The 13894-nt window shown below is 37.5% G+C and overlaps 1 protein-coding gene across 1 annotated transcript in view; it reads left to right on the forward strand.

Annotated features, from left to right (window-relative positions):
- LOC114363362 (sushi, von Willebrand factor type A, EGF and pentraxin domain-containing protein 1) overlaps positions 1-13894 on the forward strand; it is a 67850-nt gene that overhangs the window by 21591 nt on the left and 32365 nt on the right. Inside the window, exon 2 of the mRNA XM_028319052.1 lies at positions 8210-8422. Within this exon, the coding sequence (XP_028174853.1) occupies positions 8210-8422 (213 nt within the window). The remainder of the gene's footprint in view (positions 1-8209; positions 8423-13894) is intronic.

Here is a 13894-nt window from a genome sequence, read left to right on the forward strand (position 1 = left end):
ATTGCACTGGACGTAACATAAACCCTTTAGCCTACTTAACCATGTTTTGCAATGTGAGTATTAAATTCCTTCTTTGGTTTATCAATAACTAACTTTACTGGTCAAATACGAGTAGGCATGCAAGTCAACAAATCAAAAATCTTTTTTGTTGTTATTATCCAAAAACTTCTCAAATATTTCACGACAATAACACCTAGGTACGAGTACATTTTAAACTGCAAGACCAATAGCAATACAGAGTAATATTAAAAAAAAATATTAACTTTCATTCTTATGAAATTCATATGCATTTATAATCGTAACGACTAGTGCTCTTGTAAACTCTTGCAGCGGAAATAAGTTGATTGGTTTACTTGTAAGGTAAATATTGCATTCCAGATGACAATACTATTAACTTTAATATCCATAACAGCTTCTGAACAATCCCTCGATAAAACAATAGTTTTCTATTGAAAAATATCCATATTGCCACGTATCATTTTCATTTGTACCTTTGCCTCCAGATGGCAATACCTGTGACATAAATATCAATAACAGGTCCTCGATGGAGTAAAACAATAGTTTTCTATTGAAAAATATCCATATTGCCACATATCATTTCCTTTATGCAGTATCATTCAAAGGATGTGTTCAGATGTTTATCGTCCAGCGCATCCCTGCTTCCTTTATGATGTCATCGGTCCACCTTGTTGGACGTCCCACGCTGCGTTTTATCTGCGGTATTCTACCATACCTAGTGTATTTTAAGTATAGAGTCAACAAAAACACTGTTTGCTTCTAATTTAATTCAGTAGCATAACAGTCACGTCCCTCGCTCCGCTCAAACGCTTGCGAACACTTTCCGTCTTGCGCTTTCGGGGCGTGCCGTGGTCACGGACGTTGGCTCTCTGATTTAGGCTTGGAATTACAAAAAAATGTAGATTTTGGTTTCCTTCTTGAACTTGTTCAAACAACGATTTGTTGTGAGAAGTCGCGATGCGTGTGCGTCGTCATGTTTGCGGAATAAACCTCGTAAATGTCAATAAAGATTATTTATTTTTGATTTATTGCTAAAGAAGTAATCACAAAATAAATGAACTTAATAATGTAATTTTTTGACTTTACTTTATTCGGATGCGTATGAGCTCACATGTGTCGACCATTAATTACTCTTAAAAGTTACAAATTACAACTTTAATTCGTATCATCCCAAAAGCTTACTATAGCTTTATCAGCTGTACTAAACGTAGATCCTCATTTGATCTTCTTCATCCATTATTCCTATGACCTTCATACTTCTTCCCATGAGTGCCTCAACCCTTCTGCTTAAGTGTAGCCTGTCACCCTCCTCATGCCAGCATCTTAGGACTCATCCCTACGGTAATCCAGTTTTGTAGAATACAGTGATGCTGGATCCCGTAAAACGCACTGTCATGTGCACAAACATATGTGATTGAGATTCGAATCAAATTAATTAAAAAATCGAATGAATCGGTTTTTGCAAATGCAAACGGGATGAACGTGTGAACGTTAATCTAAATATAATCTATACTTATAATAAATCTGTAGAGAGGTCAATTCTGTACATGGAATATATTTTCAAAATAACTATCAGGGGGTGATTAGTGATCGATACTGATGCCAAAAATGCAATCAGTAAAATTTTTGTCTGTCTGTCTGTCTGTCTGTCTGTCTGTCTGTCTGTCTGTCTGTCTGTCTGTATGTTCCTTATAGAAACAAAAACTACTCGACGGATTTTAACGAAACTTGGTACAATTATTCTTCATACTCCTGGGCAGGTTATAGAATACTTAGGTATTCCCACGGGAACGGGCATTAGCGGGAAAATCCTTTTGTATGAAAAATCTAAACCGCTTAAGTTAGACGCTTGAAATTTGGCAAGCAGGTACCTTAGTAAACTTAAAGCTTAGTTATAACAGGATATTGCAAAATTCCTACGGGAACGGGAATTAGCGAGAAAAAAGTATGAAAAAATCTAAGCCACGTAACATAGACGCTTGAAATTTGGCATGCAGGTACCTTAGTAAATTTAAAGCTCAGTTACAACAGGATATTGCAAAATTCTCACGGGAACGGGAGTTAGCGGGAAAAACATTTGTATGAAAAAATCTAAACCGCGTAAGATAGATGAAGGGGGTAAAATGGGATCCACGCGTACGAAGTCGCGGGCGGCCGCTAGTTATGTATAAAAGGAGAAACTGACTGACTCACTGACATATCAACGCACAGGCTAAACGGCTAAACGTAGGCACTTGAAATTTGGACGGGACGTAGCTTAGGTACCGAAGAGGTGCACTAAGAAAGAAATTCCTGAAATTCCCACGGGAATGGGAATAAGCGGTTAAATCCTTTTGTATGAAAAATCTAAACCGCTTAAGTTACGAAGTCGCGGGCGGCTGCTAGTTAATGTTAAAACACGTATACTTACCTACTGCTAAACGTGATCCTGAAAAAAACAGTTCCTGCAAGAAACGGAATGTCTCTGTATGAATAAGCCCTTATAGAGTAAATAAACGACAACAATTAACAGCCATTCAATATAATTACTCAACACAAAAGCTGCCAATAATCGCTTTATAAGGAAAACACGCTGTCATTCTCTTTGAAATGGCCCACATCCCACGCCCACAGGGTGGGCCGACGTAGCATGTTTAGCAGCTCATCTACGAATGTAAAATGCAAAGCCCTACAATTTCCTTAACAACCGGCCATAACTGCATGCAATTTTGATGACGACAATTATCAAAGTAGCACGTAGTTGAGTGAAAGCAATTCTTGATATTTCCTTCGCCTTTGTCAATTCAAGCGGAATTAAAGCACATAATTGATACCAGTACTACGTTAAAGCACGTTTATTAAAAAATTTTTTAGTTCCTCTCCTTTTTCATTTTTGGAAGCCAATGAACGAAAAATTTAGAAAAGCTCTCATGAAAATAAGCTCACATTCAATTTTAACAGGAATAACTGAAACGAAATATTTCTCTTTGGAAAATCCAGTCGACTTACATAGAAATAAACCCTGCAGTTCCTCTCTCGCAGTGACAAAGCGCATCTAACAAAATTCCAGGAATTATTAATCTTCTGCCCCGTTTTGATCTCGCGTTGCAGTCCGTTCGCATTACACTAAGGCAGGGTTGCACCATCTTACTTTAACTTTGACAAAGTAACGTCAAAAATCTGTCAAACTCCATACAAAATACACCGGTTATCGTTATAGTTACGGGCAAAGTTAGGTGGTGCAACTCAGCCTTAAACAGAAACACGAGTGGTCCAATGTTCGAAATTCAATTATTAAATGCCTAACGATTTGAGCCCAATAATGCAAATTATTTGCTCGGCATATTAATTATTACGTAATAGTACCTACACCTGATTTGGTTAAAGCATTCATACCATTATAATAGCTCTTTAACAGTGAGTTTCATGAAAACTTATTTCACAGGAAATTTTTGTAGTTTATTTAAATATGGTAAATCGAAACATTAATACAGGATAATTATTTAAAAAAAATAAGACCGTTATAACTTATACAGAACCTATTTGAAAAATCATTTACAGCGAAATTTTTTTCCAGAGGTTTTGAATATTATTTTTTGCAAAACAAGAGAAATAAGCAAACACGCTAACACCCATTTCATAAAGTTAGGCTGAGTTGCACTATCTTAGAATCTTTTTATCTACTCGATATTCTAAATCTTAGGTTGTAAACTTTAGCGTTCCATTTCATCTAAAATAGAGAAACACGGGTCTGAACGCGCCATGTTTTATATGAGTTACATAAGTACTTACGGCTTGACGTCGCTTTGCCGTTGCATGTCGTGTTGAGGAGACCCGTGTTTCTCTACTTTTTAGTTGTCAAAAATCTGTCAAGCTCCATACAAAAACACCTGTTATTGTTATAGTTACGTATAAAGTAAGCTGGTGCAACTCAGCTATGAGGTAGGTACACTACTCGCACTTAACCAAGTTCTTGAAATCCTTTGCGCTGGTAAAAATGTTGACTACCTTCGCGTAATGTTGCACTTAGACCACTGTCAGACGCAGTGGCTCGAGTGCCGTGCTCACTGGGTTACAGGTTCATATCCCACTAATGTGTAGGAACTAGCCCTGCCACTAAGCAAACCTAACAGATTTTTAACTTTTTTGTTATGTGTTCACTCGTGCTTTGACACAGTTTTATTTTAAACTGTGTAGTAGCATACAATTCTTTGCATAAATTACAATCATTATATTTGTTATATTTATTTTGAGTTTATCTGTTATTAATCTAATGACCAAGCACTACATTGAGGCTCGATAATTATTTAGATAGAGCAACAAATTACTCTGTATCCGTCAATCAATTTTAAACCACACAGGCAGGCATTAATTACAGTAGAATAATGACGCAGTAGACAGTTAATCATTTGTATGGCATGCGTGGGTACTTCTCATTTACACTCAAATTTGATGGTCACACAATAATAGTTCATAAACGGTATAAGTTAGAACAATAACTTTGAAATCAGATGATAAAATATCTATTTAGCTACATACAATATAAATTTTATCGTAATAGAAGCAAATATAATACGACAAAATCACATGAAACGATAAAAAACGGGGTCATTTTTCGCGTTCTCATCGTGTCACACCTTCGGTTGCAATGAAACATTTGGTTACTGCATTCACAATTTTCATTCAATTTGTGTGTAGCATATACTAAAATCATCGTAATTAAATATACTTTCCACACAATAGTAAAAAAAATATCTTCTTATAATTATTTTGAATTGAGAAAGCGAAATACGTTGGTCACACGATTTTAGGTACCTAAAATTTTGAGTAATAATACAAGATTGTCGTTAAACCGAACACCAGCAACCAATCACAGCGTTCTATTCGGTTAGCGTCAGTCGCGCTTCGACCATTGGGGAGGTTAGATAGGTCGATCGTCGCTCCGCGAAAAAAATACGTAACTTTTTGTGATTATCCATAGACATACCGTCGCTTGCTTGAACAATATTTTCTACCTCTAAAATTTAAACAATTTAATTGAAACTTTGCCATTGAAAACTTAACATGTTAGACTTATTTGTGTAGTATTCGACTTGAACCGTTAAATTCAAATTTAAGGATAATTCATAAAAAACTAAAAATTTCGTCACCTTCGTGGCATCACCTTCGTGGTGTTTTATACACGAAGGTGATTTTAGGCCACGAAAGTTTGTGTCCAAAATTTTTGACTTTATCGATCGATATCTCGATAACGATGCATGATACGCTAAAAATGGTTCGGGCGTTATTGTAGAGCACAAAGAAAGCTACAAAAAGTGTCCTACAAAAATTTTCGAATCTCCTCGGATAGCCGAGTTATTGCCGAAAAACAAATTTTAAGCGTTTTCCAAGATGGCGGCGAAAGCTCCTAGGAAAGCTTGGTCGACAATCTCAAGTTAAGCTTATCGAGGTATCCCCTACAACATATTAAAAAATTAGAAGCGCAAATTCATTTTCTTTTATTTGCCTTTTTTTCGGACGAAATGACTGGACTAAATTTCGAATCGACAGTGGAACACACCGAAGGGATTAGAAGAACTAGCAAATCTGCGGGTAGGGCGATTTCCCGTTCAGCACGTGATCTGCCCACGACTTGTAGGGTTGCCAGTCTGGAAGAATATACAGGATGGAATTTTGTAATCCCACCTGGAGGAAAAGTACACTTAATACTGTAGATATAAAATTTTGCACAAAGAAAACATTATTTTATGTTTGAAAAGAAATAGAACATTCAGAGATTTCCAAAAATTTTCTTACCAATCCCGGGAATCTATTAAAATTTACACCCTTTATTTTTATTGCATCGACCGTCAGGATTAAGTATAACAATAAAATATCTCTTATATACTTGATATATCAAATAAAAGAAAACAGTAGTATTAGTGTCACGCGGACTGTCAGTGCGGATCGCTCCGCACTGCCGATCTGTATGAACTGCTAGGGAGCGAGCGGTTCCTCCGGACCGGACCGCATTACTCTAAAACGATCCCTATAAGTTCATACAGATTGGCCGTGCGGAGCGCGTCCGCACCGGATGGTCCGCGTGACAATAAAACCAGCCTAAGTCAACGAGATCATAACAAATTATATGTCACGTCCACCTGTCGTAGTGGCAGCCCTAGCTAACGGTGTCGCCAGTGATGTGCGCTCGATAACTGTCGATAATTGAATGCAAATTCGTCTGTCACGGTCACCGCGCTAACGGCACCGCACTACGCATCTCGCTTGTCGATGGACGAAGCGCCAGCAGACTGATAATAAAATTGTGACACATTTTGATTGATAGATAGATAGATAAACATAAAGTACACCACACAAAACAAAAGAAAGAAATACACAAAGTAGACGGCACCATTGGCCGGCAATACACGGACAGCTCGAGCAGTCAGTCAGTGATCAACATACACGGACCGCTCTTGCAGTCAAGAGTCAACAGCTTGAAGCTGCCAGTGATAACTGCTCGAGCAGTTGGTATTAACTGCTCAACAAATCTCAAGCGCGCGTGCCGTGGAATGAAGAACACGCTGTGGAGTGACAAGCAAAGGAAACGACAGTTTCAAAAAAACCAAGTTATTAGATACAATGCTGCAGTTGTTGTAAAATACTTGTAAGTTATCAAACCAATAGCCAAGCTATCAAAACTCCTGCCCTGAACTCTGAAAGAAACCAAACTACCTAACTGGACAACAAAAATGATTCTAAAGGTGAGTCTATGCTAGAGCCAAGCACCACGAACGCTCTACTATGTCCGAGGAGAGTGACGCCCGTATTCACAAACGATGCTTACTTAAGTGAAGCATCAAATCGAACTCACAACGTTGAATCTTTGTAAATACAGTCGTGATTGTTGTAGGCTAGTTTTCGTCGTATGTCCACATTTGACACCTTGAGTAGGGCGGCTCGACTTGCGCTCAGCTCTACAAACTCAGCTTTATAATCTTTTCTAACAAGAAATCCACGAACTACTAGATTGATGTACCACTTTACCCACTTTATAACTCCACTTTCTTGTATATGGACATGGCATCACATATGTATATGGACAAAGGAAATGAATTTAATATAATGCCCTGAAAGCAATATATTACAGATTCTGTGTAAAGCGCATTACAGATACTGCTATCTGCCTTATGAACGATTCCCTGAATTTAAGCATCATAACAAAATCGTTCCTTGAATTTCAACTTGTTGTGCTCGTAATTGCAAATTTTCCTTTGTTAAGCAGCTTAGTAGAATCTGATAAGGCGTAATAACAAAATCGACGTTATTTTCAGATAAAATCGGCTAAGTGCCCACCCTCTTTTAAGCTTGAGGCAGTAACGCGATCTTTTCTAATTGCTACTTAGGACGGATTAAAATGTATATTGAGACGGGCTGTTAACCTGATCTATCTTAACAAGCCTACACACAAAATAAAAGACACAACCTTTTATAAACATAAAGCTTAATCCATAGATTGGGTAGTACGTAGGTAGGTACCTAATAATAAACGACTTTGTCTTAATTCGAAAGGCACAAATAGGAATCAATTTGCGTTATGTATTGCTTCTGATAGTCTACGTTATGGTTGAAAAATTGATGAAAAAATGTGCATAGAACATGTCGAAAATTCGACGTCTTATTCGGTCCGGCCAATAGATGAAGAAGATCTATAAATGATGGGTTATTGTTACGAGTGCATTGTTTTAAAGCTCTTTGTTACATTTGCATGCTGAAAAGGCTGATCACAATACGCTAGTAATCCTTTTTCCATTTGTAAATATGAGTAGTGACTCATACTCGTATGTACAAATGGAAAAAGTAATTACAAAACATTACTAGTGAGTAATGTTTTGTATAAAGATTACTAGTTATTTTTGATATAATGTTAGGCCCTCCAGCGAAATACCTAAGTATATGCTTTAATTAGGAGCTCACAACCACAAAAGTCTATGTATCGAACTATTGAGCCTTGATTAAGTAATCCAATGCCGACACCATCAAACGATGGTCACCAAAATTCGGTTTGATTTCGTAAATGCGAACATCAAGCCTCCGCAACCCGTTTGACCAAGAATTGGCCAAATTCTCAATTTGCCTCAGTCTCCTGCAGTGGATTTGTCCTGATGATGACGATGATAATACAGTTTTTCCCTGATAATGAACGATTTTCTAAACCTCATTTTTGTTGCAGTCCTAAACGTGGCAGCCGGCAAGGCGCCCATGCAGGCGTCCACGGAAGACGGCGGGGTGCCCCAGAAGGCGCTGGATGGAAGCTCAGCCTCCACCTTCAGCCCTGAGACCTGCACCTTAACCAAGGCTGAACGCGTGCCCTGGTGGTACGTGAACCTGCTGGAGCCTTATATGGTGCAGCTGGTCAGGCTGGACTTCGGGAAACCATGCTGCGGTGAGTCCTTTTTTTTATCCACATCGAGGAAACTCTGGCCTGTATCTCACCTTATCTGAATGATGATCAGACCGAAGGTGGAAGCGAGCTTCACCCTTACCTCTAACTGCCGCAACACAGCAATGCTGTTAACATTGTTGTTATGGCGACAGACTTAGGTAAGATGGTGGTAGCTAGCCAGGCGTACTTAGAACAAGCCGTACCACCAACCAGACCGAACAGAAAAATCTGCTCCCACTGGGAATCGAACCCGGGACCTCTGCGTCTGAAGCAGGTGGTATTACCACTAGACCACAGAGGCGGTTAGTCTTTATCATTATCCTCAATCCCTAGACCCAAAGGGCTTCGGACTTCTCTATGGAAGCTGGTATATCCACAAGCCGCCATTTTGTCATTTTTCTTAAAGTTTCCACGCTCGACAAACTTGACTTATGGTCCTATGACCCCTAGATGGGGCAGAGGGCGTCCACAACAGTCCTCCATCTCGTTCGGTCTTGAGCTTTTCGCTTGATCTCGCTCCAGGTCTTGCCGATCTTCTTCGCCTCGTCCGCTACAGTGCGCCGCCAAGTTTGCCTGGGTCGACCACGTTTGCGTTTTCCTTGGGGATTCCAATCCAGAGCCTGCTTAGGGATGTGATCGGGGTCCCTTCGGAGAGTGTGGCCAATCCAGTTCCACTTGCGGCGCTTGATCTGCTGGTCGATCGGAATTTCGTGGCAGCGTTCCAATAGCTCGACGTTGGAGATTTTCTCGGGCCAGTATATGCCGAGAATTTAGGCGAAGGCAGCGGTTGATGAAGACCTGCAGCTGGTGCGAGATAACCTATTGGTGACCTTCCACGTTTCACACCCATAGAGCAGAACGGATTTAACGCACGACAAAGGTGCTTGAGTTTCTTCCGCCATTTCTTCTCAGCATCAGCCTGTATGTTGACCCAAAGTGGTGGTAGGGCAAACTATATTTTTGGTTCTGAAAAGGGCCTAAGTACTGAAATGATTTGATTTAACGATGAAAATACGATGAGTATAATATGGATAGAAGGTTAAGACTGAAAAGCTTGATCGCTTATTGGTCACAGTGCGAAACAAATTAAAGAGGTCATGTTTAACTAGAGAATATATTGGAAATCTATCGCATAACAGTGAAGTAATCGGCAATGGCAATTTAAAAACAGAAAAAATGCATGTGGGTCGAGAAATAAGTAAAAAAAATAAGGTTATAGAAAATGTAGGTTTTGAAAATTTACTGAAACAGATATTTTCTCTGCCATCATTACTTTAGTAATTTTGTAATCAAAAATATTTAAATTTTTGAACATTTTATGGCCATAAGACCATAATTAAGTTCGGTGTCAAATCAATGTAAAATAGTCATAATATGAGTTTGCCATAGTACATCAGCGGACTATTCAAACACTGCTAGCACTCAACACGTTTCACTAAGGATGAATTTACGTGAAACATTACTCAGGCATATCTGTGAATTCCAGTAAAACGCTTCCTTAGAGGGAAATGCAATTCAGCAGTAATATATGTACGAGTATTACATTAAGGGAACCGACGGCTTACAGAATACCTGGAATGTCTATCAAATATGTTATTCACAAGAGCAATTTACCCGAATATGACCACTTCGACATACATATACACTACTACAGTGTATGTAATAGGTGCAACAAACTTTTGTATATACAGGGTGTCCCAAAATTAGCGCGGCACACTGATATCAGAGGTAGATGAGTCTAAGACGCATCATTGTTTACTTTGATCTATTTTCTCAATTAAGTCTATTTTTTTAACATTACCAATATCAGTCATATCCAAAACTCATCAAACTGTTCTATGGATATTATTAACTCAAATTGGTACCTCAAAACTTATGAAACTTTTCTATGAACATACTAGACTTATTCGATGCGTCTTAGACTCAGCTACCTCCAGTGTCAGTGTGACGTGCATGAACATTAAATTGAAAAAAATAATATGCCGAGTGCATACGTCTTAATTACTGGTAAGTTTTTTTTTTTCACTAGAAAATATACTTAAATTTTGGTAGAAAAATATTTTTATGTGCTAGCTACAGTCTGAAAGCGTTAATTTTAGCCAAAATGCCGACATAGCGAAGACCAGGCTTTAGTGTCAAGTTGTTTATTCAAGCTTTACATGTTTTTTATTATAATTGAGTAATGACAGTGGTTTTAACGTATTGCATAGTGTTCATGCTCAATAACTTGATTGATTTACAATGCTCATTTAATAAATAAGCGATGCTATACCAGGTCAAAGTCGAGTGTTCATCCCAGTGAACATTGCCAAATTACCAACAATGTTTGATTGTTCATCCCAGTGAACGTTGTCAAATAGGCTATCAAACGTTTATTTTTGCTTAATTTTATTTCAGAGGACCAATTTCTTTATTTAGAGTTAATTTTTATTTTGTTTGAGTTGTTGGCAGCTTTATACATGGTATATTGCATGAAATGTAATATCTGAATAATATTTTGATGCTTGTAAAAGTGGACATAATTGTTTTCTAAATTTTCATGCAAAACAATTACATATTTTAATTCAGCGGTTGTTTGTAGATTGAAAGTTTGTAGTTCCAAAGAATTTTTTTGATTAACATCATTTTTACTTTTTTATTTAAACCCTGAAGAATATATTTTATAAATGTGAGAGCTGTTTTTTTATTATTTTGTGCGACTTGTACACTTTTAAGTTACATGAACAAAAAAAAATTTTTTGTCTTTAAAAACTTTAAACATTGTTTTACCTCAACTATCACACAAAATTGTATGGTAATAGTTAATTTCTTACTATTTTGTGTACCAAAAAGCGTTTAATACTATAAATTTTACTTTTTATATGAATAATTGTTTTAATTTAATGCCTCTACCTTAAATTGGCAATGTTCACCCCAATGAACAGTTAAAATTCTCCATATATTTGGCAGTGTTCATTGGGATGAACATTGTTTTTTTTCTATTTGGTGAAGTTCCGATTTTTTATATATTTTTTTCTGACCTATAAATAACCCTAAGAACATAAATCCGACAATGTATTTTTATTTCTTGATAAATAATGAGTCTGCCAAATTAAGGGTTAATGCAAATAAATTATATTTGATTTGATTTGATTATTTGATAATTTTGGGACATCCTGTATATTATACCCTGTGACGGCGGATACTGAAGTCCTTTGATGTAGGCCTATTTGACATGGTCTGTAAATCTCAGCTTCCATCTCGATTCTGAATGTTTGTTTGACTGGAAACACTGATCTTGTGTGGTTTTCAGCGCTCTTAACTCTGCTCTGTCTAAATGTTACAAAACTCTTTACGTTATTTATTATTTATCCTTATCTTAAGGCAAATGGCAGATTTATGTTACGCATGTTTTTATGCATAACAAGGCAGGTATTTGACCGCAATCGCACCTGGTGTTAAGTGAGATGCAGTCTAGGATGGATATCCCTGTAAGTGCCTATATACTCTCGCCTTGAAAAGGCCCGGAAAGTGTTCAGGAAAGACAGCAGCAGGCAGCGAATTCCAGTCCCTAGCTGTTCGCATTATAAAAGAGTTATCGAACCGCTTAGTGCGAGCTGATGGAATGTCGACAATATAGGGATGGTAACTACGCTAACCGTCTGGTTCCCCGGTGATGGTTGATATTTGTTACACCATCTAAATATAACTCAAAGGTAACTGACTGACTGACTGACATAGTGATCTATCAACGCACAGCCTAAACCACTGGACAGATCGGGCTGAAATTTGGCATGCAGATGTTATGACGTAGGCATCCGACAAGAAAGGATTTTACGAAACTCCAACCCTAAAGGGGTAAAACGGGATCCACGCGTACGAAGTCGCTGGCGGCGGCCGCTATTTACTCAATATAAATGCAATTTACGGTAACAATACAGTGGTATCTTATAACACGGTGACAGAGGCTATATCGCAACAAAATTGTCCAGTCTGATCTGTTCATAGTTTCAAAATTACAACACTGCATGCACATTTGAATCACATTATTTCACCTCCAAATCGTCCTAATGACTAAATAATGACGTCATTCGAAGGAAACAACATGACTAATCTATAAGGACTGAGTCTAAATTGCAGTTGCTTCAAAGGAAACCCATTGTTTTGACTTACCATCCGTGACCAGCGTGGAGAGCTACAGAATTAGTACTTATACTTATTATCTACGTATTTTTAAATTATTTTGAGTAATACCAGCCGCTGGGGTAGAAAAGATACCACGAGCCGCCAGACGTAGTGTCAGGCCTCCCTCCTAGGTAGACCGACGACCTGGTGAAGGTCGCGGGAAATACCTGGATTCGGGCTGTACAGAACCGGTCTTTATGAAAATCTTTGGGGAGGCCTTTTATCCAGCTGTGGACGTCATTTGACTGTTTTCTCTAGTTTCTCTGTCACTCTTAACTATGTACTCACTTACCTTGCTCCCACCGTGTTCACCTTAAGTGTCCAGTCAACTATGAACTCTATAGAAGAAGAAAAATTAAGCTTTTAAAATATTTAGAAATAATCGAAATTACACATTTAGGTTTTTTATTACCATGAACTACCAATAAAACAACAGTCCGATGTGTAGTTTTCAAGGTAACAAATAAATGTGAAAGCGTACAGAAGATAATAAAAAATGTATACGCCAATATTAATCTTGAAATTGACCTTATCATATTTTTTATAGATGCAATTAGGATAAAAATGTATGGAAAATTTTCATTTTTTTCAATACACTTGAATATATCAATAGGTATTAATAATGTCTAGGTCACCAATTAAATGCTGGATACGATCATATTTATTTCTACATTTCAGATAACTAGTCTCTGCCCACGACTTTATCTGCGTGAATTTATGTTTGATACCTAGGTTAGGTGACTGGGATACTTCTACTCTTCTCGCTCACGCATACGAGCATTCTGTTAAGAGTAAATGAGACACAGATATATAGTCCATCTTTTGAGACTTTTGCATTGGTGACTATTTGTTATTGTCACCCATAATAGCAACTGAATGTGAGTGAAAGAAATAGAAGTGAAGAAGTAGAAAATACGTAGGTACAGTCGCAGAATGAAAAGGTTCGTCACCTTAGTGTCGGTTTTCGCTTGCACTAGGTACCAAACCTGCCAACATAACGTGCAAGAAACAGTGCTGCTAACATTTAAATAAATATGATGTTTGCTAACAAATAATGTTTTGCTTGTTTATTTTTCTATCCCATCAGTGCAATGCAATGATGACATTGACCAATTGACAATAGTTTTTTTTATTTAATAGAAATAATAATGGCAGGTTAACCAACAAGAAGGTTTTAGTTTATCAATCATAATAATCTTCTTGACAAGATAAATCGTCAAACAACTTTGATCTGAATAATTTTGAACTTTACTGACGAACAGTTAAAGATTATTTTCGCTAACTCGAGATTAAACTGTAACATAGTTT

Source organism: Ostrinia furnacalis, unplaced genomic scaffold (assembly GCF_004193835.3).
Source record: "Ostrinia furnacalis isolate ACB-3 unplaced genomic scaffold, ASM419383v2 OfSCF7084, whole genome shotgun sequence".
Taxonomy (NCBI): domain Eukaryota; kingdom Metazoa; phylum Arthropoda; class Insecta; order Lepidoptera; family Crambidae; genus Ostrinia; species Ostrinia furnacalis.